Below are 26139 nucleotides of genomic sequence, written 5' to 3' on the forward strand. Positions count from 1 at the left end.
CCAGCTCTGAGGAGTTGGACGTTGTTAGTATTGACGCTGAGTCTGAGGATTCGCCACCTCAGTCTCATGCGTTTGAGGAATTGCTTGATATTGTAACAAGAGCTGTCGAGCGATTATCTATTGAGTGGCCAGAAGATAGGCAGGGCGTTCGTTCGAAAAGCAAGCTCGACGAACGTTTCCTGCCATCTCGTGCACAGCCTCAGCGCAGAAGCCTTCCGTTTTTCCCCGATCTCCACACTGAGGTGTCGAGATCGTGGGGAAAACCAGTGTCATACAGAGTATATACTGCATAAACATCCCACTACTCCACTATACACAATTATAAAGAGCATGGTTATGGGGAGATGCCGAGGGTGGAGGAGACGCTTGCGAGCTATCTCTCTCCAGCAACGGCATCTTCTCTGAAGGCTCCTGCATTACCATCCAAACCAGTAAAATTCACTTCTTCCCTGGTTCATAAAGCTTATGCCGCCGGCGGCCAAGCTGCAGCGTGTTTGCACACTATGTCCCTAATGCAAGCATACCAGGCAGAATTATTGGGTGATTTTGTAGAGGGCGGGGGTATTGGTCCCGATACTGTTTCCGAACTGCGTAGAGCCACAGATTTGTCTCTCAGGGCCACCAAGGAGACGGCTAAATCCATCGGCCGCTCTATGGCAGCCCTGGTGGCCACTGAGAGGCATCTGTGGCTCAACCTAAGTGATATAAAGGACAAAAAAAAACATGTTCTTTTGGATGCACCGGTTTCCACTGAAGGTTTATTTGGAGATGCAGTTAATAGTGCTGTAGCTAAATCTCAAGAAGCTTCAAAACAGGCAGCTGCACTTCAGAAACTTCTCCCCCGCCGTTCTTTCTATGAGGCTGCTGAGCGGGAGCAGCCTCACTCCTCTAAAAAGAGCGCTGAGCACCGTGCCACTCAGAAACAGAGCGTTTCCTCCCGTGCTCCCCCACAAAAATCTCGGGGACACGGAGGGCGCTCTCAAACCCAGCAGTCTTCGAGGGGTAAAACGGATCTGCGGACCGTTATTACCGCCAAGAAGGCTGCTGGGAAAAAGTCCTGACGTCCGAGGGCTCAGGACAAATGAGGGTAGTCCCCCCCGAAGCAGAGCGGTCAACACCTCGTTTTACGGTGCCCGTCTCTCTTCGGTGCCCTCAGGGGACCGGTCTGCCAACCCTGCCGCCTCCGGTGTTTCAGGGCGCAGCGGTCTCCGGCGAACACATATCTCAAGGTCCACCCGGAAACGTAGTGGCCTCGGGATGCCCGCCCCCTCTGAGGGGGGTGCTAGAGCAGTCTGTTCGGTCGTTCCCTGCCGGTGCGCCGTTACAGGGCGACGAACCGACTACTCAACAGCAACAAAATCCAGAAACCAGTCTCGAGAGGCTGGTACCTCCAGTAGAAACTTTGACAGCGTGGAAGCTACTGTCAAATGTTCCTCGTTGGGTCCTGCAGACCGTGGAAAAAGGGTATCAGATACAATTCAAGAAACGCCCACCTCGGTTTATGGGGGTCCTGCCCACAGTGGTGGGCCCCGAGCAGGTTCTGGTTATGGAACAGGAAGTAAACACTCTGTTAGAGAAAGGGACCATAGAATATGTACCTCCCTCCAACAGGGAAACCGGGTTTTACAGCCGGTACTTCATAGTTCCAAAGAAGGACGGGGGATTGCGTCCCATTTTAGATCTTCGAGTTCTGAACGAATCAGTCATGCAGCTCAAGTTCAAAATGTTAACATTGAGACAAATCGTGCCACAGATCAGGTCCGAGGACTGGTTTGTCACGATAGATCTCAAGGACGCATGTTTCCATATTTCCATCCGTCCGTGTTATTGGAAGTTCCTGAGGTTTGCTTTCGGGGGCAAAGCATACCAATATCGAGTTCTTCCATTCGGCCTGGCTTTATCACCCCGCACTTTCACCAAATGCGTGGATGCAGCTCTGGTGCCCTTGCGCCTTCAGGGTATTCGCATATTGAACTACATCGACGATTGGTTGATTTTAGCTCAGTCGCATCAGTTGGCGATTCGGCATCGAGATGTCGTCCTCGCCCATATGAAAGAGCTGGGGTTACGGCTGAACGCCAAGAAGAGTGTGCTTTCTCCACTTCAGAGGACCACTTTTTTAGGCATGGTTTGGGATTCAGTGTCGATGCAGGTGCGCCTGTCACCGCCACGGATAGATTCCATCCTTGCAGCTGTGAAAAGTGTAAAGCTAGGCCAGCTACTCACTGTCAAACAGTTCCAGAGACTGTTGGGTCTCATGGCAGCAGCTTCCAACGTGATACCTTTTGGACTACTGCACATGAGGCCCCTGCAGTGGTGGCTCAGGACCAGGGGGTTTTCCCCGAGGGGCAACCCATTTCGCACAATCAAGGTCACGCGGCGATGCCTACGTGCCTTGGTTATGTGGAAGAAACCTTGGTTCCTGTCCCAGGGCCCAGTGCTGGGAGCTCCTTGTCGTCGCAAACTGCTAACGACGGATGCTTCCCTCACGGGTTGGGGAGCGATCCTAGAGGGTCGCTCATCTCAAGGTCTGTGGGAAGACCATCATCATTCCTGGCATATCAATCGCCTAGAGATGTTAGCTGTCTTCCGGGCTCTGAGGAGCTTTATCACAGATCTCAGGGGACACCATGTGTTAGTGCATACGGACAACACGTCGGTAGTCGCCTATATCAACCACCAAGGGGGTTTGCGCTCGCGCCCATTATCCAATCTGGCACGCCATATCCTCTTGTGGTCCCAGGGGAAGTTGCTGTCACTCAGGGCAGCCTACATCCCCGGGGTCCAGAATATAGGAGCAGACACTCTGTCGAGACAGGGGCCGAGGCCCGGGGAATGGAGGCTCCACCCCGAGGTGGTGGAGCTGATATGGAGGGAGTTTGGCCAAGCACAAGTGGATCTGTTTGCGTCTCGAGAGACGTCTCACTGTCCACTTTGGTTCTCCCTCACGCATCCAGCTCCTCTGGGACTGGATGCTATGGTACAGACGTGACCGAGGCTACGTCTGTACGCCTTTCCCCCAGTTGCTCTGCTCCCGGGAGTTCTGGAGAGAGTTCGCAGGGACCGGGTTTGCCTGCTTCTTATAGCCCCGCGCTGGCCGGGCAGAGTATGGTTTCCCGATCTTGTGTCCCTCCTCGACGGGCATCCTCTGGAGCTTCCTGTCAGGAGGGACCTTCTGTCCCAAGCAGGGGGCTCGATTTTTCACCCCCGACCGGAACTGTGGAACCTGTGGGCTTGGCCTCTGAGGGGGCCCAGCTCATAGAGTCAGGTCTCCCAACTGAGGTTGTTGAGACCATTCTACAGTCCAGAGCTCCCTCCACGAGGAAACTTTATGCCCTGAAGTGGAGAGTATTCACTTCTTGGTGTAGTGACCGTCGGTTGGATCCAGTCAACTGCCCAATTGGTACAGTTCTGGAGTTCCTGCAGGACCGGTTCACTGCAGGTCTGACCCCGTCCACTTTAAAGGTTTATGTGGCGGCTATAGGTGCTTACCACATTCCTTTGGGTGGAATGTCTGTGGGGAAAGACCCTCTGGTATCTCGTTTCCTTCGTGGCACTTGGAGGCTGAGGCCTGCAGTTCGCTCTAGGCTGCCACCTTTGGATTTGTCCATTGCGCTGCAAGGCCTTTCCCTGGCCCCCTTTGAGCCCATCGAGGAGGTTCCTGAGAAATTCCTAACTCTGAAAGCTCTGTTCCTTCTCGCCATTTCTTCTCTCAAGAGAATAGGGGATCTCCAAGCATTGTCGGTTGCTCCGTCATGCTTGGAGTTTGCTCCGGGTATGGTTAAAGCTTTTCTTCATCCTAGACCGGGTTATATCCCCAAGGTCCCCACTAATGTGGCTAGACCTATTGTTCTGCAGGCCTTCTGTCCTCCTCCTTTTCAAAATGCGGACCAGGAGGCGAATAATTTGCTTTGCCCTGTTCGGGCGTTAGACGCTTATGTCCACAGAGCTGCCCTGTGGCGTAAAAGCGATCAATTGTTTGTATGCTTTGGGTCCCCTAACAAGGAAGGTCCAGTGTCTAAGCAAAGGATGAGCAAGTGGGTGGTTGAGGCTATCTCACTTGCTTATGAGGCGGCTGGGCAGCCTTCTCCTTTGGCTGTCCGGTCGCACTCTACTAGGAGTATGGCGGCCTCTAAGGCCCTTTTATCAGGAGTATCTTTACAGGACGTTTGTGATGCGGCAGGCTGGTCCTCACCGCACACCTTCGTCAGGTTCTACTCTTTAGACCTAGACTCTACTCCAGGGTCTCAGGTTTTGTCTTCCTAGTGCTGCTCACTTGATTTCACACAGGACAGACATTTGTAGCTATGGTGGCGTTGGTATAGACGTTCCCCATAGCGTCAATTTCGACGCAACGCGAGTTCCCTTGAAAGGGAACGCCTCGGTTACGACTGTAACCTCGGTTCCCTGAAGAGGGAACGAGCGTTGCGTCACCTTGCCATATCTCCTTCATGCCTGTCAGCACGACTTCAGACTCTACGAAGCTTTCGTTTTCTGTTTCGGGCTGGCTTTTATAGCTTCCTGGTACGTGACGTCACCCGCCTCTGACGTTCACACCATTGGACTGATTTTACATGTGCTTCAAGACGTCATCACGCAAAGCGTTCCCCATAGCGTCAATTTCGACGCAACGCTCGTTCCCTCTTCAGGGAACCGAGGTTACAGTCGTAACCGAGGCGTTTTCAACATTGCTAATAATAAGAAATCAGTGAATAATAATAAGTTAGTGAGATTTTTTTTATGTTTTTGAAAGAAATCTCTTAGGCTGCATTTATTTGATGTAAAAAGAAAAACTATTACAACTCATTGTTTTTTTTATTTCAATAGATTTTAAATGGTCATTTATTCCTGTGATGGTTAAGCTGAATTTTCAGCATCCATTCCTCCAGTCTTCAGTGTCAAATTGTCATTTAGAAATCCTTCTAATATGCTGATTTGGTGCTCAAGAAACATTTCTTCTGGTTATCAATGTTGAAAACATTTGTGCTGCTTCATATTTTTGTGGAAAGTGTGATAAATTTTTTACATATAGATCTTTTTTTTTTGATGAATAGAAAGTTCAAAAGAACCGTATTTATTTGAATTAGAAATCTTTTGTAGCATTATAAATGTTTTCACTGTCACTTTTGATCAATTTAATGAATGCTTGCTGAATAAAAATATTAATTTATTAAAAACAAAATCTTACTGACTCCAAACTTCTGAATGGTTGTGTAGTGTGCAGAGGCTGTCAAGCTCCAAAAAGTTTTGTGAAAAATAGTCAATCAGACTATAGTGGACATGGACATAACAAGCATACTCCTTATGCTTTCATTTCATTGTTAAAGGTGCTGTATGTAACTTTTTGATTGTACTAAAGCACAAAAATACCATAAATTATATGTTTGCAGATATTTAGGTAACATCCTAAGTTCACATACTCGTTTCTCTGAAAAACAATGCTACTGCCAGTTATTCTACTTTGAAATATGCGTTCCGTGTCGGAATGTCTTTTTTTTTTTTTTTTTTTGGTCTGTGTGATCCCGCCCGCTGCCAATTTACCAAATAGTAAACCCTGGGTTGCCTGCTGCGTATTGTAGCCACGGAATCCAGCAAAGAAACTTGGTCAAAGATCACAGATTCTACCTGACCTAAAAAACCTTGCCATCCATCTAAAAAGCTCTAGGTCCAGAGGCATATTAAAACGCTGATTAATCAACTCATGGACTTACAGTGTAAGTGCTTGTCGCCTTCCATTGTCCATTGCGCCCGCGTGAGCGTCGAGTCTGAGGAGGAGGGAGAAACAACCCTCTCCCATATTTTGAATTTGGACAGCAGTACCCATTTAAAACACTAGCTGTCAATATAACATACTGCACCTTTAATTCTTAATGAGTCAGTCAGGAAATAAACATCTTATTGATCATGTTCACTTAGTGCCGCCGGTCATCAGAGAGGGCAGCTCACTGATCATAGCACATGTCAATCAGGATACAGTGCTGCCGTGTGAGGTGGAGGGAGGGCCTTCCTCATCTGTCTTATGGAGGAAAGATGGAGGTCCAGTCCCACTTCACAATGGCAGGCAAGTTTGTGAACAGCAGCATTTAATTCTGGCCTTAATTTATTGATTCTCAAAGTGCCACCAACTCAATTCAGTTTCTGCATGCACACAGATTCACCTTGCTGTCAGAGGGCTCTTTGCGTATTGCGACAGTGCAGCTGTCCGACGCTGGGCGTTACTATTGCAGTGTATCTAATCAGGCAGGATCAGACCATCGGGGCATGGACCTTAAAGTCTACGGTACTGCAGAACACTTTTACTTTCTTTGGGTTGCACTAAAGAGACATAATGACGTTTTCACCAACCTCCTTCATGACTAATTCGCCTTTTTTGTCCTTATTTATCCTGTCAGTTGGGCCCTCGATCAGCCCTGGCCCCTTTAATGTGACAGTGGTCACAGGTCAGAGGGCAGTGTTGAGTTGTGAGAGCACAGGCATACCTGCTCCTCAGGTGAGCTGGAAAAGGAACGGCTCACCCCTCAATATGGATCTTCAGTCTGGAGCTTACAGGTTTGAAGTGCTACTGTTTACGTTTTTTTTATTTAGTTTATTTATACTATTTTATTTTTTATTTAAAAATAGTTTATATGATATTCCACTTGTTTTATTTTCATTATTTTTTGTTAGCATTTATTTATTGACTAATACAAATTTAATTTAATCACTGACAGTTTATTTATAATATATAATAATATATCTTTACAACATTATTTTGTTTTGAAGGTTAATGTCTTCTGGCTCTCTGATCATTACCTCGCCGTCTGTTGAGGATGAGGGCTACTTTGAGTGTACAGTGACCAATGAGGTTGGAGAAGAGCGAAGGGTCATAGAGGTCATTCTGCAAGGTACTATGTAACAGGTTCATGGATGATAAGACATAAAATACATTTTCATACTCATATACTATTGGCTCCAAAAACTATTTGGATACTATTTTTACATTATATAACAAACAAAAAATCTAACCAAGTGGCATTTATTGTAATAAAAGAATGCACTTTTTAAGTAAAACTGTTTACAAAGAGAGACTTGTTAAAAAAAATTTAGTTCTTTTTGAACACTGTAGCATATTGTGAACTTAACAGTATGTTTGTGCAAATTCATTAACTGAATTTTTATTTGTTTTTGTTTTTTTCTAGTTCCTCCTGTAATTAAAGATGATGGCAGCAGTGTCACTGCTGTTAAAATGTCCCCTGTTGTGTTGCCATGTCATGCCAAGGGACGTCCAGAGCCTATCATCAGCTGGAACAAGAACTGGATGCAGCTGGGAGCTCGGGGTGGCAGTTACCGTGTGCTGCCCACAGGTGAATCTGAGTCAAACTTCCACCATAATCTACACGTTCCAGCTATTACTGATATTCCTAAACCTATACAGTGTAGTAGTAGTTTGTAATTGTTTCATCCTGATGTAGGTGCACTGGAGATCTTGGCTGCAACACCCAGTCATGCTGGAAAATATACCTGTTCTGCCCGCAATTCAGTTGGAGTGGCTTACAAACACGTTACTCTTACTGTGCAAGGTTAGATCCAGAACTATTAGTGAAATCATGAAATCATCCGATGAATAAAAAGTACACTTAGTAAATGCGATTACCAGAATATATATGGTTTGATTTGGTTTGTGTTCTTAGAGCCCCCAGAGATCAGACCCATGGCAGAGGAAGTCCAGGTGGTATTACATCACTCGGTAGTTCTGCCCTGTGAAGTACAAGGATTCCCAAGACCCACCATTACATGGCAGCGAGAAGGCATTCCTGTGGCAACCGGTTAGTTACTAGGTTGTAGCCTAGTAATTAAATCTGGATTCGTGACAGGTTTGACATCAAACAATGGTGACTTGAGACAATGACTTGTCTGTTGCCTGGCTGCCAAATGAAATCTGATCATCTTCCATAACGCAGTTAGTATTTACTTCTCACACTGTGAGATGCATTTGTAGTACATTCCAAAAAGCTGTTATAAGCTTCACAATAGAAAATTAAACCATATCTGTTAAACCAAATTATGCACATTGTGGTTGTGTATGTACGGAGAAGCCAATATAACAATTTTATATGATAATAGAGCTAATATATTTTTTTATACATTCAGCCTTGACTATCTTTAAAAGGGAACACAAAAGGAAGTTATCAATGGCATTATAAAATATTAATGTTCATGAGCAGAAGGTCTAAGACAACATTCTGTCATTCCATTTTACATCACGTCATATTAATACTGTGAGGAAGAAATAAAGTGTGATGCATAGTAATAGAAGATAAGAATAATAGTAAAAGATCATCTGCTAAACAAATGATCTAGCATGATATTTTAGTGTTGATTTTTTAAGGTCATAGACTGACGGTGCTCTCCAATGGAGCTTTGAAGTTTTCACGGGTCACTCTTGGAGATGCTGGGACGTATCAGTGTTTAGCACAGAATGAAGCAGGAACAGCTATGGGAAGGACCCACCTCATTTTACAAGGTACGTCACATTTATTGGAGGAAATCTGCCTTTATACCTCAAACTAAAGATTCAGTTACATGTTCATGTGTTTTAGTCAATGCAAGTATCACAAGGTGGCTTTGTGTAATGACTATCTCACTGTTTCGATGACAGTTCCTCCAGTGTTGTCTGTGCCTCGTCTGGAGTACACGGCAGTTCTTGGCCAGCCGGTCAGTCTGGATTGTACTGCGGACGGTCAGCCAAAGCCAGATGTGACGTGGCACAGGGAGCGTAGGCCAGTGGTGGAAGGTACACACTTGAGATTGTTCTCCAACGGCACCTTGCACATTACTGCCACTCAACGCAGTGATGCAGGAATCTACTCCTGCTCGGCTCGAAACAACGTTGGTAGAGCCAGCCATGACGTCAGACTCATTCTGCAAAGTGAGTTCCGCACAATACAAAGAGAATCATTGTTTGTGATATCTTTCTATCACATGAAGTCAATGACAGGATTTCCCCCTTTTATTTGTTTATTTGCCTCATGCTTTCTCACTTGTGGTATTGATACACTTACAACAAGATACATTTACTTTATACAAAACTGCATAAGAAATATACCTTGAACTAACTTTTTTGAACTAATCTTTTTGTTTTAAGCATTAATAATTAATGCTAATTGCAGTGTTTTGAGATTTATGCTTAAAACAACCAAAACACATTTTGTAAATGTGGAAAATCAACGAGTATTAACATTATACTACATAAAAAAAAATATATAAATAGACAAAAATATTCATTAAGAAAATGTTTTTTGGCACTGTAATCTATATATATATATATATATGCTTAAATATATTACACTTTTAAACATGTTAATGATATATTGTACATTTTGGTCATAAATATCTTTATGTGCTTCTTCACTTAGCCCCACCGCATATTTCTATTGGTCAGTCAGAGATGTCTGTCATCCAGGGATTTCAAGCACTGCTGCCATGTGCAGTACAGGGTCTTCCAGAGCCCAGGGTGAGCTGGGAGAAACAGGGAATCCTTGTGCAAAACCTGCCTGGCAAGTTCACTTTGCTGAGGTCAGGAGAACTGATTATTGAAAGGGCAGAGGTCAGTATATGTTTTTAATTAGGTATAAATGACCAGCATGCCCATTTAAAATAACCCTTGTATGAAGTCATAATGTTACAATCTATTTGCAGCCTGGTGATACAGGTCTGTTCACCTGTGTAGCCACCAACACTGCTGGAATAGCTCGACGGGACATTCGCCTGTCTGTCAACATGAGACCTGTTTTTAAAGAGTTACCTGGTGATGTGACGTTGAATAAAGGTCAAAGTCTTACCCTATCCTGCCATGCTCAGGGAACTCCAACCCCCGCCATATCCTGGACTGCCAACAACAGGCCCTATACAGGTATGAGAGTCTGAATTTCTCTTCTTTCCTTTGAAGTTTACTTTTCTAACATCACAAGAATGCTCTCATATTCGCCTACAGGTGCAAGTGTTGATGAATCTGGCAGAAGTTCAGTGATTATTGACAATGTCACTGTAAGTGATGGTGGCACATACGTCTGCATTGCAGAGAACACTGTTGGATCAATACGGGCTCTTTCATTTGTGCGTGTCAGAGGTATGCATACTTTTTAAAATCCTATCCAAAATCCATAATGTGTGGAAAAGCAGTTCAAGTTTGAGTAATGTTTGATTGCGTCTAGATGATGCCTTCTGGCTGTTTAATGTAATATATTAACCTTTTCTAAATTAAACATCTAGCCACTGTTTGAAAGTTTAAGCATATACCCTGTTCCTACAGAACCTCCCACGCTGAGAGGGGAAGCCCAAACTTCTCAGACTGTAGTTCAGGGCAAAGCAGCCATGCTGGACTGTGCTGTCAGCGGGGACCCTGTTCCTTCCCTGCGCTGGCACAAAGATGACCAGCCCTTACTTGGCTCTCTGCGGTTTCACCCCCTCCGTAATGGCTCTCTGGCTCTTTACAGTGCTACGGTAACCACCCATTATCTTTGTGAACAATGGCTACATTATTTAGTACTTCTGGTACATTTACAAAGTATTTCATTACACTAAAGGCTGATTTATACTTCTGCGTCGGACCTACGCCGGAGCCTCTACGCTGTAGGCAACGCGTTGGTTTTCATTTATACTTCTGCGTCGTTGTCCGCGTTGACGCGCAATTACACTTGCAGAGGGAGCATGTGAAACCCGAGGGAGTGGTCCTAGCAGACCAATCAAAGCGCTTGTGTCCGCGTAGAGTTGACGCTTTGTTACATTTTTGGAGAGGTGCACGTCAGGGTACGCCGAAGGGTACGCGCGCTACACACAGCCTACGACGTAGCTACGGCGTGAGTTCGACGTAGAAGTATAAATTGGGCTTAAGGCTGCGTGTCCAACAAAGATTTTTTTCGAAAAAACGGCCAGCGCTCAGCATGAAATATAAACTCAGCGCCTTGTCACACTGCTGGAACAATTGGAAAAATACACTAGCCTTAGAGAAAAAACACTTTGGTGTACACACAGCCTATTGCTTTTATCCAAAGCATCTTACAAAAGAGGAGCAAAAGCAATCCGTCAACCATGTTGGTACAATGTTAAAATGCTTGAATAATATTTTAATGGCTTTTCAAGGTTTTAAATGCTTCCTTGACCACCTCACCACTGCACATTTTGATAATAGAAATGTGTTTGAGAGATAAGTGTGTGTTTTCCAGATTGGAGATTCAGGAGAGTACAGATGTGTTGCTGAAAGTGAGGCAGGTACCACGGAAAGAACAATATCTCTGAAAGTACAAGGTAAATTATTTTATTAGAGCCTATGTCATGTTTATCCATATTATTATGTTCATCAATATATATACATATACTGTATATGTATATATATATAAAATATATATATTTTTTTTTAATTCATATTCTGTACTGTTTTAGTCCCAGGAGGCTACTCAAACTGGGAGGAGTGGGGCCCATGCAGTGTCACCTGTGGACAAGGCATCCAGGAACGAATCAGATTCTGTAACAACCCACCACCAGCCAATGGCGGCCTTTTATGTGAGGGTCCAAACGTGGATTCCAGGAAATGTCAGGCGTCACTATGTCCAGGTACATTTCTGTTTATGGAAATAACAATAATTAACCATGTACTTCTAAATCCTAATAGTCTGCTGCAGGGACCATGTATTTTTATTTTTGTAGACCAAAACCCAGAAACGATTTTACCCAGAATAAGACATTAATATGTGCTTTATAAGTTCTAATTAACAGCTAATATCCTAGTAATATATATACATGCTAATGAGCAACTAGTTAATAGTGAGAATTGGACCCTAAACTAAAGTGTTACCCTTATTTTCTAGAATAATCCAAAAGCCTGTGGAAAAATCCCATTGGGTTTTTGTTGAGGGAACCTGATGTTCCTAGATCCAATTTACACCTTGCATTAAAATGTGTTTTGTCATCAGATCACAAGTGGTCAGCCGAGACACATTACCATTTCCAGCTGATATTAGAATGTTTCAAATGTGTCTCCTGTGACCACTTTCGATCTGTACAGCTAATTAAGGGATTAAAGGATAACAGCAATAAATCTGTGTGTTTTGGTACAATGCAGCACATTTTGTGAATCACTTGTTTTGATGCACTTTCATCATAACGCGTCCCAGAACAATCATGTGTTAGGTCAGTGGGTGGCGAGTAGGTGTTTTTTTCAGTGATCCAACCCCAAAACGCTACCAAAATGTAGTTTATAATACCATTGTTGTCAGAATCAAAAAATATTCAAAAGCACTCACTGTAGCGTATGCCGTTACTCATCGTAACTTAAGCCGATTGAAAAGCTTGCCATTTTATTTACAGACTACAAGAATCCTGACACACTGTCTTTCTTCTCTGTCGAGTAGGGGAGTCTCCGCGGCGTACACGGGGCAGTTTGATTGGCATGGTTAATGAGAAGGAATTTGGAGTGGCATTTCTAGAGGCCAATATTACAGAGAATGCCGTGGAGGGCACCAGTACCCTGGAAGCCCACGTGGAAAACATTCCTCCAAGTGTTGGTGAGTGAACTTTGCTATGTATTTGTTTTCACAGTGTAGCCTGGCCATGTGCCTGAGTGTACTAAAGCAATCAGTCACGCTTAATCGATGCAATGTTCACTCAAAGCTTACAAGAACAGCAGAAACTGTCATTCGGACAACAGTAAAAGCAACCCGATGAAGAAAACATAACAATTTTATGTTTTATATAAATTCGTCCAATTTGATTTGAATGAAAACTAAAAAAGATTTAGGAAAAATAAGCATGATAGTCCCCCCCCTTAGTACCCCTTCTCTTTTCTTAAGCTGATTTTTAAATGCACAAATAATCTAGCTCCAGCCGTACTCTGTCCTTTTGTGACAAAAATAAACACAAGGAGAGTTGCCACTAGGAGCCACTTTTGGCCAGTCAAGTTTTTCAGTGATAGGGACCCATTTTTGGAATGATTTACCAACGGAAATAAAAACAGAAACCGACCTGAAAACATTTAATAGAAAGGTGAAACACTGGCTGAAAGAAAATCAAATATGTGGATATTGAGTCATTTTTGTTGTAATGTATTTTCTGTGCTGGATTTGATGTGTTGTTTTGTGTAATGTGGTCGGGATTGTGTAAAATGTTAATGTTAGTGTTTATAATGTATTTGTCGCATGATTGTGTAATTTACACTATGTAGTTTTTTACAAATTATATATTTGGTATATGTTTTTAGAAAGGCCTGACCAGGGACTGGGGTTGCAAATTAGCCTATTGTCTAGAAACCTTTTATGCAACACATTTACACATTTTGTTATGGCTTTGCCTATGATAATTATGTATGTAATAATGTGCGCTGCATTGTCCCTGACAAATAAACGAATAAAAAAAATAAAAATAAAACATTCCTAACTTTATGCTAATTGTCAATCGTATTTGACAATAGTGGTCATGACAGAATTGTAGAAATGAAGCCCAATTCCCCATAATGTTAAATAGTTACAAATTATCATGAAGGTGTGTTGGTAAAAATGTATTTCGGTTTTGTGGAAGTGTTGTCACAACAGATACATGAATAGCCCGTAATCGTCTTGTTAATTGTTCTGTTTCTAGAACAAAAACTGGTAACACTTATTTTACAGTGGCCTTGTTACATGTACTTACTATAGTAATAACAGTAAATTATGCATAAGTACAAGCTAAACCCAAACCAAACTCTAATCTAGTGATTCTCAACGGGGGCGTTCAGAGAACAACGGGGGGCGCTGGAAGCAAGATTTTTGTTCAGGTGTTCACGAGTTTACACCAAAGATCCAGGCAAGACTAGATTAAACATGTAATTACTTGTAAAATAATTGCCTACAAAATTCTTAAATCTGCTAGTTTAATGCGACATGTAAGCTATGTATCGTTTCTTTTGCAACAACTAGAATGGCACTGACTAGAATCCAGCGCTGACAAGAATCAGCATTCACATGCTCAAAAATGTGACTAGCCATTAAAAAAGTATTGACTTAAGAACTTAAGAACATGAAATGTGTTTGTAAGCAGAACCTGGTCCTTGATAACATGAAAAGGAAATCCAAGAAGTACCAGAATTTCTGTTTTCAGCAACTTTGAATTGCCATTTTTGTTTCTCTGCCATAAACATGTTACATTAATGCAATAAACCACTTTTTTTTTTTTTTTTTTTTGTAATTTCAACTCTTCCTGCATTACAGGTCCTTTGTTGCGAGTACTGGTGTCTGTATTTGCCCCGATTTACTGGACGACTGTGTACCAGTCACCGGAGACCCAGAACGGCTTCTCCCTCACTGAAGGGCAGTTCAGACAGGAATCTCAACTTGAGTTTGACACAGGTTACAGCTTTCCATACTACTTTGAAGAGCCTAATTAACATATCTGTAGTTGTAAATGGGACAGAATTACTGCTAAGTGACTGCATTTCGGATTCTACCCACTGAATGTGTCTTCTGCCTTGGAATGACAGGAGAGGTCTTAAAGCTGACTCATGTGGCCAGAGGTCTGGATGCAGAGGGGACTCTTTTAGTGGACATTGTTATCAACGGCTTTGTTCCTCCTATGCTTATGACTTCTAATCTCAATCTACAGGTTCGTTTTTCACACTCACGGACGTAAGATTTTATTTAGGTACAAAACCGTTTAAAGAGTTTTAAGAGTTTTTCTTATGCATTTATTTGACTTATTTAAACTGTATAACAGTATTTTGTGAAATATTGTATAATTTGTGAAATATTTTTATAATTTAAGATAATAATGTTTTCTATTTTAATATATTTTAAAATGTAATTTATTTTTGTGATAGCACAACTGAATTTCCAGCAGACTCCAGTCTTCAGTGTCACATGATCCTTCAGAAATCATTCTAATATGCTGATTTGGTATTCAAGAAACATTTATTATTATTGTCAATATTGAAATTGTGCTGCTTAAGACTTGTGGAAGCCATGATAATGTTTTTTAATGGATATAAAATTTCTAAATAAACAGCTTTTTTTTTTATAAACAATCTTTTTGTAATGTTATGTCTTTTACTGTCACTTTGATACATTTGCATCCTTGCTAAATTGAAGCATCAATTTCATTCTTTCAAACAGAAAACTTTTTTTTTTTACTGACCCTAAACTTTCGAACGGTAGTGTATGTACATTATATAGTTGGAAAAGTAGTTCATAATAATGAACTAAATACCTGGGTGTAGTTAGAAACAATCTTGAAGCCAATTCACACCGCAAAGACAAACAAGTTTGTTCTTGTTTGACAAAAGAACAAATGAGTTGGTCATTGGATTATAACTGTATGAAAAATAACTGTCATGTTCACACTGCCCCAACAGACGCCAACAAACACTGATTGAACATGTTCAGTCGGGTGAAAACATTCCCTGACCAACGGCAACAGACACCAACAGGAGTAACACACCGAATCCAACAAAACCCAACAAGCGTGTTTGTTGGCGTTTGTCTGTGCAGTGTGAATTGGCCTTTAAAGGGATAGTTAACCAAAAAATAAAGTTTGTTTTGTTTTCTTCTTTTCATTAGGAGTTTGACGAGTCGTATGTGCAGACAGGCTCCGGGCAGCTTTATTCCTGGTCCTCACAGAATCACATATGGGACGGGGCTCCCATGACCCTGCGCTGCAATCATTCTGTGGTTTTTGAGGGGCCAGAGAATCGTCAGGGGCCCCTGCTGCAGCTCCTCAGACTGACAGGAATTAGTGGCACCTACAGTCTTTTCACTCTCAACCTGGATTTCAAGATGACTGCCAGCTTACTCATACCAGGTCAGGTCATTGTACTGTTTTTCAATATGTTTTCATAATATACACTTTTTTTTAATATAAATCATAGCTCAATTCAAAATTACATAATCAATGTTTCATTTCTGTGTAGAGGGCGATGGAGAGACATGTCCAAAAGGTTTTGTCTTGGACACGGCATCTTACTGTGCCGGTATGTTCCCAAAAAAATCATATGCTGCTGCATACTAGCTATAAAAGACTACATTCTTTCACCTATATTAATACAAAACTTGTTACAGAATGTGATCAGAATGATTTATTTATTTTTTTTCTTAGATGAGGATGAATGTGCTGTTGACTCTCCCTGCTCACACTCATGTAATAATATCATGGGCGGTTTCTCCTGCGCGTGTCCGTCTGGATTCACCATCTCTACCGAGTCAAACACCTGCCATGGTCAGATCTATATTAATCATTAATTCTCCAATTTATATTAGTCTTTTTGTCAAATTCACATGCAAATGATCTGTTTTAGGAGATGTTCCGGTTCAGTACGAAATAAGCATCTGTACTGTCTGTTGAGCTTAACTTAAACGTACTCGGTTACTAACGTAACCTCGGTTCTCTCTAGAGAGGAAATGAGTACTGCGTAAATCTTACGCTAGGGGAAAATCTCTTTTCCGCGAGATACTGAAGCCAAAAAATTATCCTTAATTTTGAAATAATGTAAAACGCGTTGCGGCAGCATGCAGACATAGGCGAGACAGCTCGCGCGCCTATTGGCTGCCCTGCGGCAACTGCAGCAGCCTATCGATAAGGCCCTATCGTGACGTCAGCACCAATGGGGGCGCTTCGCGCCCAATACGTCACGTCCCGCCGAAACGGGCGTGGCCTGGGGCTATAAATATAGCATCGAAAGGCTAGCTTACCGGTTTTTCATCGCCGGAGCGAACCGGAGCGTGCGCAGGCACGGCAAGATACGCAGTACTCGTTTCCTCTCTAGAGAGAACCGAGGTTACATTAGTAACCGAGTACGTTCTCTTACGAGAGGTACTCTCGTACTGCGTAAATCTTACGCTAGGGGAAACAGTGTAAAACGCCGTGCATGCTATGATCCAGCACCAAAGTCCCAAGGGCAAGTGCCCGGGCTCATGTAGTACATGATCATAAGTGACTCACAGAGAGCCAAGGAAGAGTGGCTAGAATAGCATCATTCCTATAATGCAGCATCCTATAAGAAACAGTTATAGTGATGGTATTTTATTCAGTCAGGGCGACCCCGGCCTGGACTGATGAATATAGTGGGTCTTACACACTGCCCATAGAGCTGCGCGATCTACACGAGCGTTGCTCGAGCCATTTCGGTATTCTGGGCCAGACGCACTCGGGGCAGACAGTACCGATTTTTAGACTGAAAGCAGCTTAGCTTGCAGAGCGGGAACCTCTAGGTTATAAAACCTTATAAATGTAGACGGGGAGGCCCAGCCTGCCGCCATACAGATATCTTGCAAGGCAATCCCACTAGACCAAGCCCACGACGAGGCCACGCCTCTCGTGGAGTGCGCTCTGACACCTAATGGGCACTGCAAGCCCTTAGAGGTGTAAGCCAGCGCTATAGCATCGACTATCCATCTAGATAGACTCTGTTTCGACACGGCGAGTCCCTTAGAACGTCCGTAGAGTGAAACAAAGAGCTGCTCCGTCTGTCTGAAAACAGACGTGCGGGACACATAAGCCCTTAACGCCCTGACTGGGCAAAGGAAGCTGGCGTCCTTCTCCTCGTTAGAGACCGGCAGGGCAGACAGGGAAATTACCTGGGCCCTGAACGGTGTGTTGAGGGATTTAGGGACGTACCCGTGCCTTGGTTTGAGTATGACTTTCGAGTCATTTGGCCCAAATTCCATACACGTCGCGCTCACTGAGAGCGCTTGTAAGTCCCCTATGCGCTTCACTGAAGCGAGAGCCAGAAGAAACACCGTTTTGAAAGACAAGTGTTTGATATCTATTGACTGGATTGGCTCAAATGGGGCACCCTTCATGGCCTCCAAGACCGTAGAAAGGTCCCATATGGGGACTGAGGGAGGTCTGGGAGGATTTAACCTCTTAGCTCCTCTAAGGAACCGAATGACCAGATCGTTCCTTCCCAGTGACTGACCAAGCGTTGGTTTGGAAAACGCTGCTATAGCCGCCACATAGACTTTGAGCGTGGATGGGGCTCTGCCTTCATCCAGTAGCTCTTGTAGGAAGGAGAGAACCTCCGTCACTCCACAGTCCAGGGGTGAAAAGCCGCGTGCTGTGCACCAGCTGGAGAACACTGACCATTTTGAGGAATAGAGCCGTCTCGTAGAGGGAGCTCTAGCCTGCATGATCGTGTTTAACACTCCCTCTGGGATATCAGAGGGTACCCGTTGATGGCCCACGCATGTAGGGACCAAAGCTCCGGGCGAGGATGCCAGATCGAGCCCCTGGCTTGAGAGAGGAGGTCCCTCCTCACTGGTATTGGCCATGGGGCAGTGCTCGTCAGCTGCATAAGAACTGGGAACCAAGCCTGGTTCTTCCAGAACGGAGCAACCAGTAACACTGAGCATCTGCTTTCCCTGATCCGCTCTAATACCTGAGGTAGGAGCGTGATGGGGGGAAAAGCATAGAGCGGGCAGCGGGGCCAGACGTGGGCCAGCGCATCCCTGCTCTTGGAGAAAAATTCCGGGCAGTGAGCGTTTTCTTGAGACGCAAACAGGTCTATCTTTGCTCTGCCGAATGTCTGCCACAGCAGTTGGACTGTCTGCGGATGCAGTGACCATTCTCCTGCTGGAACATTGTTCCTGGACAGTCTGTCTGGTCCCACATTCAGGTGGCCAGGCACATGCGCTGCCCTGAGCGAGCGCAAATTGTGCTGAGCCCATACCAGGAGGCTTTTCGCTAACCTGTACAGGTTTCGGGATGTGATGCCTCCCTGGCGATTTATGTAGGCTACCACTGACATGTTGTCCGAGCGGACCAAGACGTGGTGTCCTGCTATTTGGGGACGAAAGCGCCTCAGCGCGTTGTCGACTGCCATCATTTCCAGGCAGTTTATGTGCAGAAGCTTTTCCCGTTCTGACCACTGGCCGAAAAACGGTCTGCCCTCGAGCAGTGCTCCCCATCCCGAGGTGGAGGCGTCCGTGGACACCACCTTCACACTCGAGGAAGTCCCCAGGCTTACACCTGACTGGTACCAGTCGGTCGCTCTCCAGGGTATCAGTGCTGAGACGCATTTTTGATCGACCTTGAGGCGAAAGAGACCTGAAGTCCACGCTCGACGCGGTACTCGCGCTTGTAGCCAGAACTGCAGTGGGCGCATGCGAAGCAGACCCAGCTGGAGAACTGTGGATGCTGCTGCCATGAGACCGAGCATCCTTCGAAACTTCTTTAGCGGGACTATAGTGCCGCGGCGGAAGGTTTCTGTCATGCGCTGAATAGTCAATCTGCGCTGTAGCGATATTTGAGCTGTCATTGACAGCGAGTCCAGTTCTGTGCCCAGAAAAGATATTCTCTGACTGGGAGACAGTGAACTTTTCGCCCAGTTGACTTTGAGACCCAGATTCTCGAGATGTTCGAGTAAAATGGTTCTGTGTTCTATGAGCTCCGTATGTGACTGAGCTAGAACCAGCCAATCGTCCAAGTAGTTCAAAACTCGCATTCCCCGAAGTTTCAGGGGAGCGAGGGCTGCGTCCATGCACTTCGTGAATGTACGGGGTGCTAGGGACAGGCCAAACGGTAGGACTGTGTATTGATAAGCCTGGCCCTCGAAGGCGAATCTCAAAAATCGCCTGTGACGTGACGCTATTTGTATTTGGAAATACGCGTCTTTCAGATCTATTGACACAAACCAGTCCCCGTGGCGAATTTGCGCGAGGATTTTCTTGGTTGTGAGCATTCTGAACCGGCGTTTTGAAAGCGCTTCGTTCAGTTGTCTTAGATCTAGAATGGGTCTGAGACCCCCGTCTTTTTTCGGAACCAGAAAATATCTGCTGTATAGCCCCCCTTCGCTCTGAGCTTGAGATAAAGGCTCTATTGCCCCTTTGCTCAACAGTTTCGCAATTTCGGCACGAAGTACACTTGCTTCTTCCTTTTCTACCGTGGTTTCGACTCGCGCCGCACAACGGCGGGGACGTCGAGCGAACTGTAGCGAATAGCCTCTTTCTATAATGTTCAGCACCCATTCTGATACACCGGGAAGCTTTGCCCACTCATGTGCATGTATAGCTAAGGGTTGAATGAGATCGGAGCTCTGGTCGTGACATAGTGGCGACCGGGGAGCTTCGGTATGCTGTATTATAGACACCGCATTTGCAGCGCTCGAGGCGGGGAGTGTTTTGATCACAGCGGGCGGTTCGCCCGCGCTCGGCTCTCTCACGGCAGGTAGCTGAGAGACGGCGAGCGTGGGGGAAACCGAGGGATTCGTCATGTCTGTGAGTGAATGTGGGCGCAGGACAGCGGGCACATTTGCACTGAAAACACCATCGACCTGAGTCGGCTGTATGTGTGTTGGTTTCGTTTTTACAGAAACCGAGAGACATGTAGCGTGTAGTGTTTGTGGGCACTGGGACGTGGGCACGCTCACTACATTCTGTGCGCAATCGACATGAGTCGATTTTATGTGCGTGAGCCCTGTGGGGCGGGCTGTGTCTGTGTGTAGGAATGGGCACTGGGCAGTGGGCATTTTTACTACACTCATAACACCGTCGGCCGTGGCCGGAATACCAGAAAATACGCTCTTTACAGGATTTATCTGGGTCGCCGTGAAAACGGCGTTTGTGTACAGGCAAGCGGGTAATGTAACCGACTTGTTTACTGCAGAGTACACTGGAACAGTCGCATGTAATGGAACTGGACGAGCGAGAAGTTTTGGTGGAAACCCGGCCGCAGCGGGGCTTGAACACCGTCGTTTTCCTAAGCTGGCTAGGAAGACTTTGAGGCCTCGGGCTTCATCTCAATCTTCGGCCGAGTCCCACGCTGTGGGGGGCGGCGGCCGGCAGAGCGAGAGCGTGGTCTCTGGTCCCGGGCCTGTCGACGCTGTGAAGCGGCGGCGGGGGGCGGCGGCTGCGAGCTGCGAGCAGACGGCTGTTTAGAGCGGCCTGATGCGGAGCTAGAGCGCTTTGGCAAGAAGTGCTTCATGGCCTGCGACGTCTTTTGTACCTCAGCGAATCTGTCCGCGAAATCTTTGACGGACGATCCAAAGAGGCCAGTAGCAGAAACGGGGGCGTCGAGGAACACAGAGCGCTCCGAGTCCGGCATTTCTGAAAGCGTCAGCCAGAGGTGTCTCTCAGCAACGGTGAGAGAGGCCATGTTCCGCCCTATGGCCTGTGCAGCGGATTTTGTAGCGCGGAGAGCGAGGTCCGTAGCGCTCCTTAAATCCGCCACGTTGACTGCTTCCGTGCCTTCCTCGTCCAGCTTTCGGAGAAGGTTAGCTTGGAAGATCTGCAGAGTGGCCATAGTGTGTAGCGCTGATGCAGCCTGCCCAGCGGCGGTGTAAGCGCGACTGTGCAGGGTAGAAGTAGCGCGGCAGGCTTTTGAAGGTAGCGCCGTCTTAGTCCGCCGTCCAGCAGAGGGCGGGCAAAGATGGGCTGCTACTGCCTCCTCCACCAGAGGAAGAGCGAGGTATCCTCTGTCTTTGGCACCGTCCACCACGGAGAATGCCGCTGAAGCAGAGGAGCGCAGCCTGGCTGAGAAAGGGGCGCTCCAAGACTTTGCCAGTTCTTCGTGAAGCTCAGGAAGAAACGGGGCGGGTCTTGAGGGCGTGGAAACGCGGTCCCCTTGTAAGAAACAACCGTCCAGACGGTTGCGTGTAGGCTCGGCGGGCGCGGACCACTCGAGGCCGAGGCTCTCTGTGGCCTGTGTGAGCAGACGCATCAGCTCAGCTTCAATACTGGCCCGTTTTCCTGACGACTCGCGGGCAGAAGAAGGGGCGAGGTCCACAGAGCTCGCCCAATCCTCACTGTCCGAAGCCAGGATAGAGCAATTGTCCTCCTCGAAAACTGCCGCTTCTTCCTTGTCATCTCCGGCGGAAGCGGCGGCCAGCGGCGGCCACTGTCCGGGAGTGAGAGACTCGAGAGAAGCAGACGGCGAAGCTGGCAGGCGCACCGGCGAGCTTTTCTCGGTGGGAGGCTCAGGGATCCGCTGAGCACGGCGCTTTTTACGGCGCGGTGTCGCAGCGGGAAGTGCAGGCTCGTGGAAGGTTGCCATGCGAGTCCTCAGAGTCGCCATAGGCATAAGCTCGCAGTGAGGGCATCCGCCGTCGGCGAGCGCTAGAGCTGCATGTCCTTCACCCAGGCAGGAAACGCAGATGACATGGCGGTCCCCGTCGCTGAGTGGGGCTCGGCACGAGCCACAGGATGGACGAGACATCTTAAAAAAGACGCTCTGCTCTTTTAGAGAAGGAGTGTGAGTCGCGGCGGCGAGCACACACTATGCAATGAAAGGATATGACGCCGGATAGCGTAGCAGGAACGGCGGTTGAAGGCGGCGCGGCCAGCGACTCCAGGTACCGAACTCGTCCCGCTGAATGCTTTTTCCACGGCGCGGCTTCTTCTCTCTGGATCCAGCGATGCGAGAGCTCCGCTGAAGAGATGAAAAATCGGTAAGCTAGCCTTTCGATGCTATATTTATAGCCCCAGGCCACGCCCGTTTCGGCGGGACGTGACGTATTGGGCGCGAAGCGCCCCCATTGGTGCTGACGTCACGATAGGGCCTTATCGATAGGCTGCTGCAGTTGCCGCAGGGCAGCCAATAGGCGCGCGAGCTGTCTCGCCTATGTCTGCATGCTGCCGCAACGCGTTTTACATTATTTCAAAATTAAGGATAATTTTTTGGCTTCAGTATCTCGCGGAAAAGAGATTTTCCCCTAGCGTAAGATTTACGCAGTACGAGAGTACCTCTCGTAAGAGAACTCAGTATTTTGATGGCACTATCCATAATAAAGTTAAAAGGTTCCTAGATGATATCTGCAAAATAAACTGGAATGTTATGGAAGATTTAGTTTCTTCTTCTTTTTTTTAAAATAGAACAGTTATGTACTGAGTGATTTTGTTTGGATTCAGATATTGACGAATGCAGCCAAGGTTCCCACTTGTGTCACCCCAACCAGCAGTGTGTGAACACTGTTGGGACGTATCGCTGTCAAGCCAAGTGTGGCCTAGGCTTCAAACCCAGTTTAGTTGGCACCAGCTGTGAAGGTTAGCTTGACTACTATAAAATAAAAAAATGAACTGTTTTTATATGTATCAGCATTTGGTTCATACTCCCAGCATGTTTAATGGATGGAGAATGTTTTTCCTTTATTTACTCCTCAAGTCAACGATGTGTTGAAAATTCATTGAGTTTTCCACTATGAAACTCAATATTATCATGTTTGTACATCACATCACTGAATGTAAAAGTAATTGTTCTAGATACAGGGACCATAGATGAAGGTTAACTGACAGATCTTTTCCTTCAGATGTGGATGAGTGTCAAGAATCAGCAGTGTCTCCATGCCAGCAGCAGTGTTTCAATACTCTAGGCTCCTTCCGCTGCACCTGTCACCCAGGATACCAGCTGGTGGGACATCGCTGCCTGGGTCAGTGTCACTTTGTAAAACTATATTGAATTTCACAGGTTCATTGTTATTAGTTCCATGACATCTGTCCCTAACCTTACTCGTATTCCACCTCTATGGTGGTAAAAAGGTTTTGCAATGCATGAACACAATAAGAACATTGTAGCAGACAGTTTTTTTTTTTTTTTTGAATTAAGTACACCTAATTAAAGACACATAATATACAGTGGAATCTTACTTTTTTTTATAGACATTTTGGAGTTCTCTACATTTTGCAAAATGCATAAAATATGGAGTATTATACTTTATTGGTAGCTGAATATTATTAAATTCTAATATTAAAATTGTACATCATATTTAAAGTACTAGGGATAGTTCACCCCAAAATGAAAATTCATTCAGTCATCATTTACAGATCCTCATCTCATTCTATGAAACATAAAATCAAAGGCTGAATAAATTATGACAGAATTTTGTTGGGGGGTAAACTATCTCTTTACATATATTTTCTATTTTCAAATGCAGTTATGAGGAAATTTGGTAACACTATTTGGATGGTCCACCTTAGACATTCTACTAATTATAATGAGATTTAGTTGGCATGTTAAAGTTGACAAAGTTAATTAGAGTATTAGTAGACTGTCTGCTTAATTTTTGCTAACACTTTATTTTGATGCTCCCCCAACAGACTGACTATAAGCAACTTTGCAACTACGTCATCTTATTCTACTAAGCCTAACCCTAACACCCTAAACTTAACCTAACAGTCTACTCTCTAATGAGAGTTAGTTGACAGTTGAGTAGAATGTCTAAAATGGACAATTGACATAGTGTAACCAGAAATTCAAATGAATACACATACATAGATGTTTTTGGATGATACAGGCAATATTGAGCTCAGTAGAAAGCAACAGAATCAATACTGTAGCTTAGTAAGCTTGTTTTTTGCTTAAAATAATTTACGCTTGTTTATAATCAGATATAAACGAGTGTTTGAGGAACGTGTGTCCAGCACACCAGCAGTGCCGGAACACAGATGGAGGATATCAGTGTTTTGACAGCTGCCCAGCTGGCATGACCACAGCAGAAAATGGAGTGTGTGTGGGTAAGACGCCACTCAGTTAAAACCCTGTTACGTTAACCAATGGGAATATTTGAAATGAGACATGCCTTTCTGTTGCTCGCAGACATTGACGAATGCCAGGACGGCAGTCACATGTGTCGCTACAGTCAAATCTGCCAGAACACGGTTGGTGGGTATGGATGTGTTTGTCCTCGAGGCTACCGCTCTCAAGGCTTGGGTCGACCTTGCTTAGGTGAAGTTCATAACATAATCAAGGAATGCCACACATATACATTAACAGTGCAATGTGATATTAGCAAAGAAATGGAAGTCAGTGAATTGCCTGACACTCACAGTTAAACTATGTAAATTAACATGTACAGTAAATGTCCAGCTTTGTTGAAGTAAGACTAATTCAAGTTATGTTTGGCTTTGCAGATATTGACGAATGTGCACAGGTGCCCAGCCCTTGTGCTTTTCAGTGTCGTAATGTCCCAGGCAGCTTCCGCTGTCTGTGCCCACCAGGGTCTGTTCTTCTGGGTGATGGTCGCTCTTGTGCTGGGCTTGAGAGAGGGCACATCTTTACCAACAGTACTCGGGTACAAGCCAGGCTGCGGCCCCAGCTGGTATCCACTTTAGAGAGACCTTACCTCACTCGCCTCTCAGTCTTACCGGAGCACCTCGGATCTTCACGTCGTCCCAGGCATGAATGCCCAGTTGGATATTCCAGCAAGGATGGGACTTGCATAGGTGTGTAACATAATAACTTTTATTTGTTTTATTTATTTAATTTTATTGGTTTATTTATGCTTCATTTTTAATTCATATATTTAAGACTGTAATTTAACAGATTTTTTCTTTTTTTTTTTTCTTTTTCAAAGATATCGATGAATGTGCATTTAGAAAGCCTTGCCAGCATGAGTGCAGAAACACAATAGGAAGCTACCAGTGCACCTGTCCGCCAGGATACCAACTTTTATCCAATGGCCGAACATGCAAAGGTGAGTCTTTAACATTTTTTTTATGCTTGATGATACTGATAAATTTACTGATTCCGATTTATAACGCTTTTTACATGCAATAAACAGCCTGAAAATCGAATTTCCTTGCAGATGTTGATGAGTGCACTGTGCAAGGTGTCCAGTGTGGACCAAATCAAATGTGCTTTAACACACGGGGGGGTTACCAGTGTCTTGACACACCCTGCCCCACCAGCTACCAAAGAGGACGCAATCCAGGGTGAGAACTGTTTGTAATGTAATTACTCAAAGCCTGAGTAAAAGTATGAAATTATTGAAAAGTTGAATAAATGTATATTGTATACTATATAAATGTATAAAGTGTTCAATAAGTCTCCATTTACCCTGACCCTTTGCTGCCTTCCAGTCAAAAAGTCAAAATCTATAATCATTCATCCATGATTGACTTTAATTTAATTAACAAGTTGTTGTTGTTGTTTTTTTGCTAAAATAATGGGATTTGTTAAACGCTGAGGAGAAATCAACAAACAGTCTGGCAAAAGTGCCTCCCATATCATCAGGAACAGTTTTGCATCATCCATGCCTCTTTTAGCACAATATGCAAACTTTAATGCAAACTCAGTGTTTGTTTAAAACCCTCAATAACCGTGCTTAAAACTGGCTTCTCAAAGCATGTAAAAAACGAATTCAGATCATTGGCTAAGGAGATACCATTGCCTTTTTTGATTTGTCACTGTATTAGTAATTAATAGTAGTAGTAG

General features: G+C 44.9%; 1 protein-coding gene across 1 annotated transcript in view; it reads left to right on the forward strand.

Annotated features, from left to right (window-relative positions):
- Window positions 1–26139, forward strand: part of hmcn2 (hemicentin 2) — a 149202-nt gene that overhangs the window by 68670 nt on the left and 54393 nt on the right. The window contains exons 53-80 of the mRNA XM_082187968.1: window positions 5917–6061; window positions 6153–6280; window positions 6393–6549; window positions 6763–6884; window positions 7179–7343; window positions 7452–7559; window positions 7671–7805; window positions 8369–8503; window positions 8639–8908; window positions 9396–9586; window positions 9679–9892; window positions 9974–10108; window positions 10292–10482; window positions 11205–11286; window positions 11422–11592; window positions 12390–12542; window positions 14220–14357; window positions 14489–14610; window positions 15561–15801; window positions 15911–15970; window positions 16096–16215; window positions 22839–22973; window positions 23237–23356; window positions 24315–24440; window positions 24523–24651; window positions 24837–25148; window positions 25280–25399; window positions 25511–25637. Of these exons, the coding sequence (XP_082044094.1) occupies window positions 5917–6061; window positions 6153–6280; window positions 6393–6549; window positions 6763–6884; window positions 7179–7343; window positions 7452–7559; window positions 7671–7805; window positions 8369–8503; window positions 8639–8908; window positions 9396–9586; window positions 9679–9892; window positions 9974–10108; window positions 10292–10482; window positions 11205–11286; window positions 11422–11592; window positions 12390–12542; window positions 14220–14357; window positions 14489–14610; window positions 15561–15801; window positions 15911–15970; window positions 16096–16215; window positions 22839–22973; window positions 23237–23356; window positions 24315–24440; window positions 24523–24651; window positions 24837–25148; window positions 25280–25399; window positions 25511–25637 (4252 nt within the window). The remainder of the gene's footprint in view (window positions 1–5916; window positions 6062–6152; window positions 6281–6392; window positions 6550–6762; window positions 6885–7178; window positions 7344–7451; window positions 7560–7670; window positions 7806–8368; window positions 8504–8638; window positions 8909–9395; window positions 9587–9678; window positions 9893–9973; window positions 10109–10291; window positions 10483–11204; window positions 11287–11421; window positions 11593–12389; window positions 12543–14219; window positions 14358–14488; window positions 14611–15560; window positions 15802–15910; window positions 15971–16095; window positions 16216–22838; window positions 22974–23236; window positions 23357–24314; window positions 24441–24522; window positions 24652–24836; window positions 25149–25279; window positions 25400–25510; window positions 25638–26139) is intronic.

The sequence above is a fragment of the Leuciscus leuciscus genome (genome assembly GCF_965113295.1).
Source record: "Leuciscus leuciscus genome assembly, chromosome: 13".
NCBI lineage: Eukaryota > Metazoa > Chordata > Actinopteri > Cypriniformes > Leuciscidae > Leuciscus > Leuciscus leuciscus.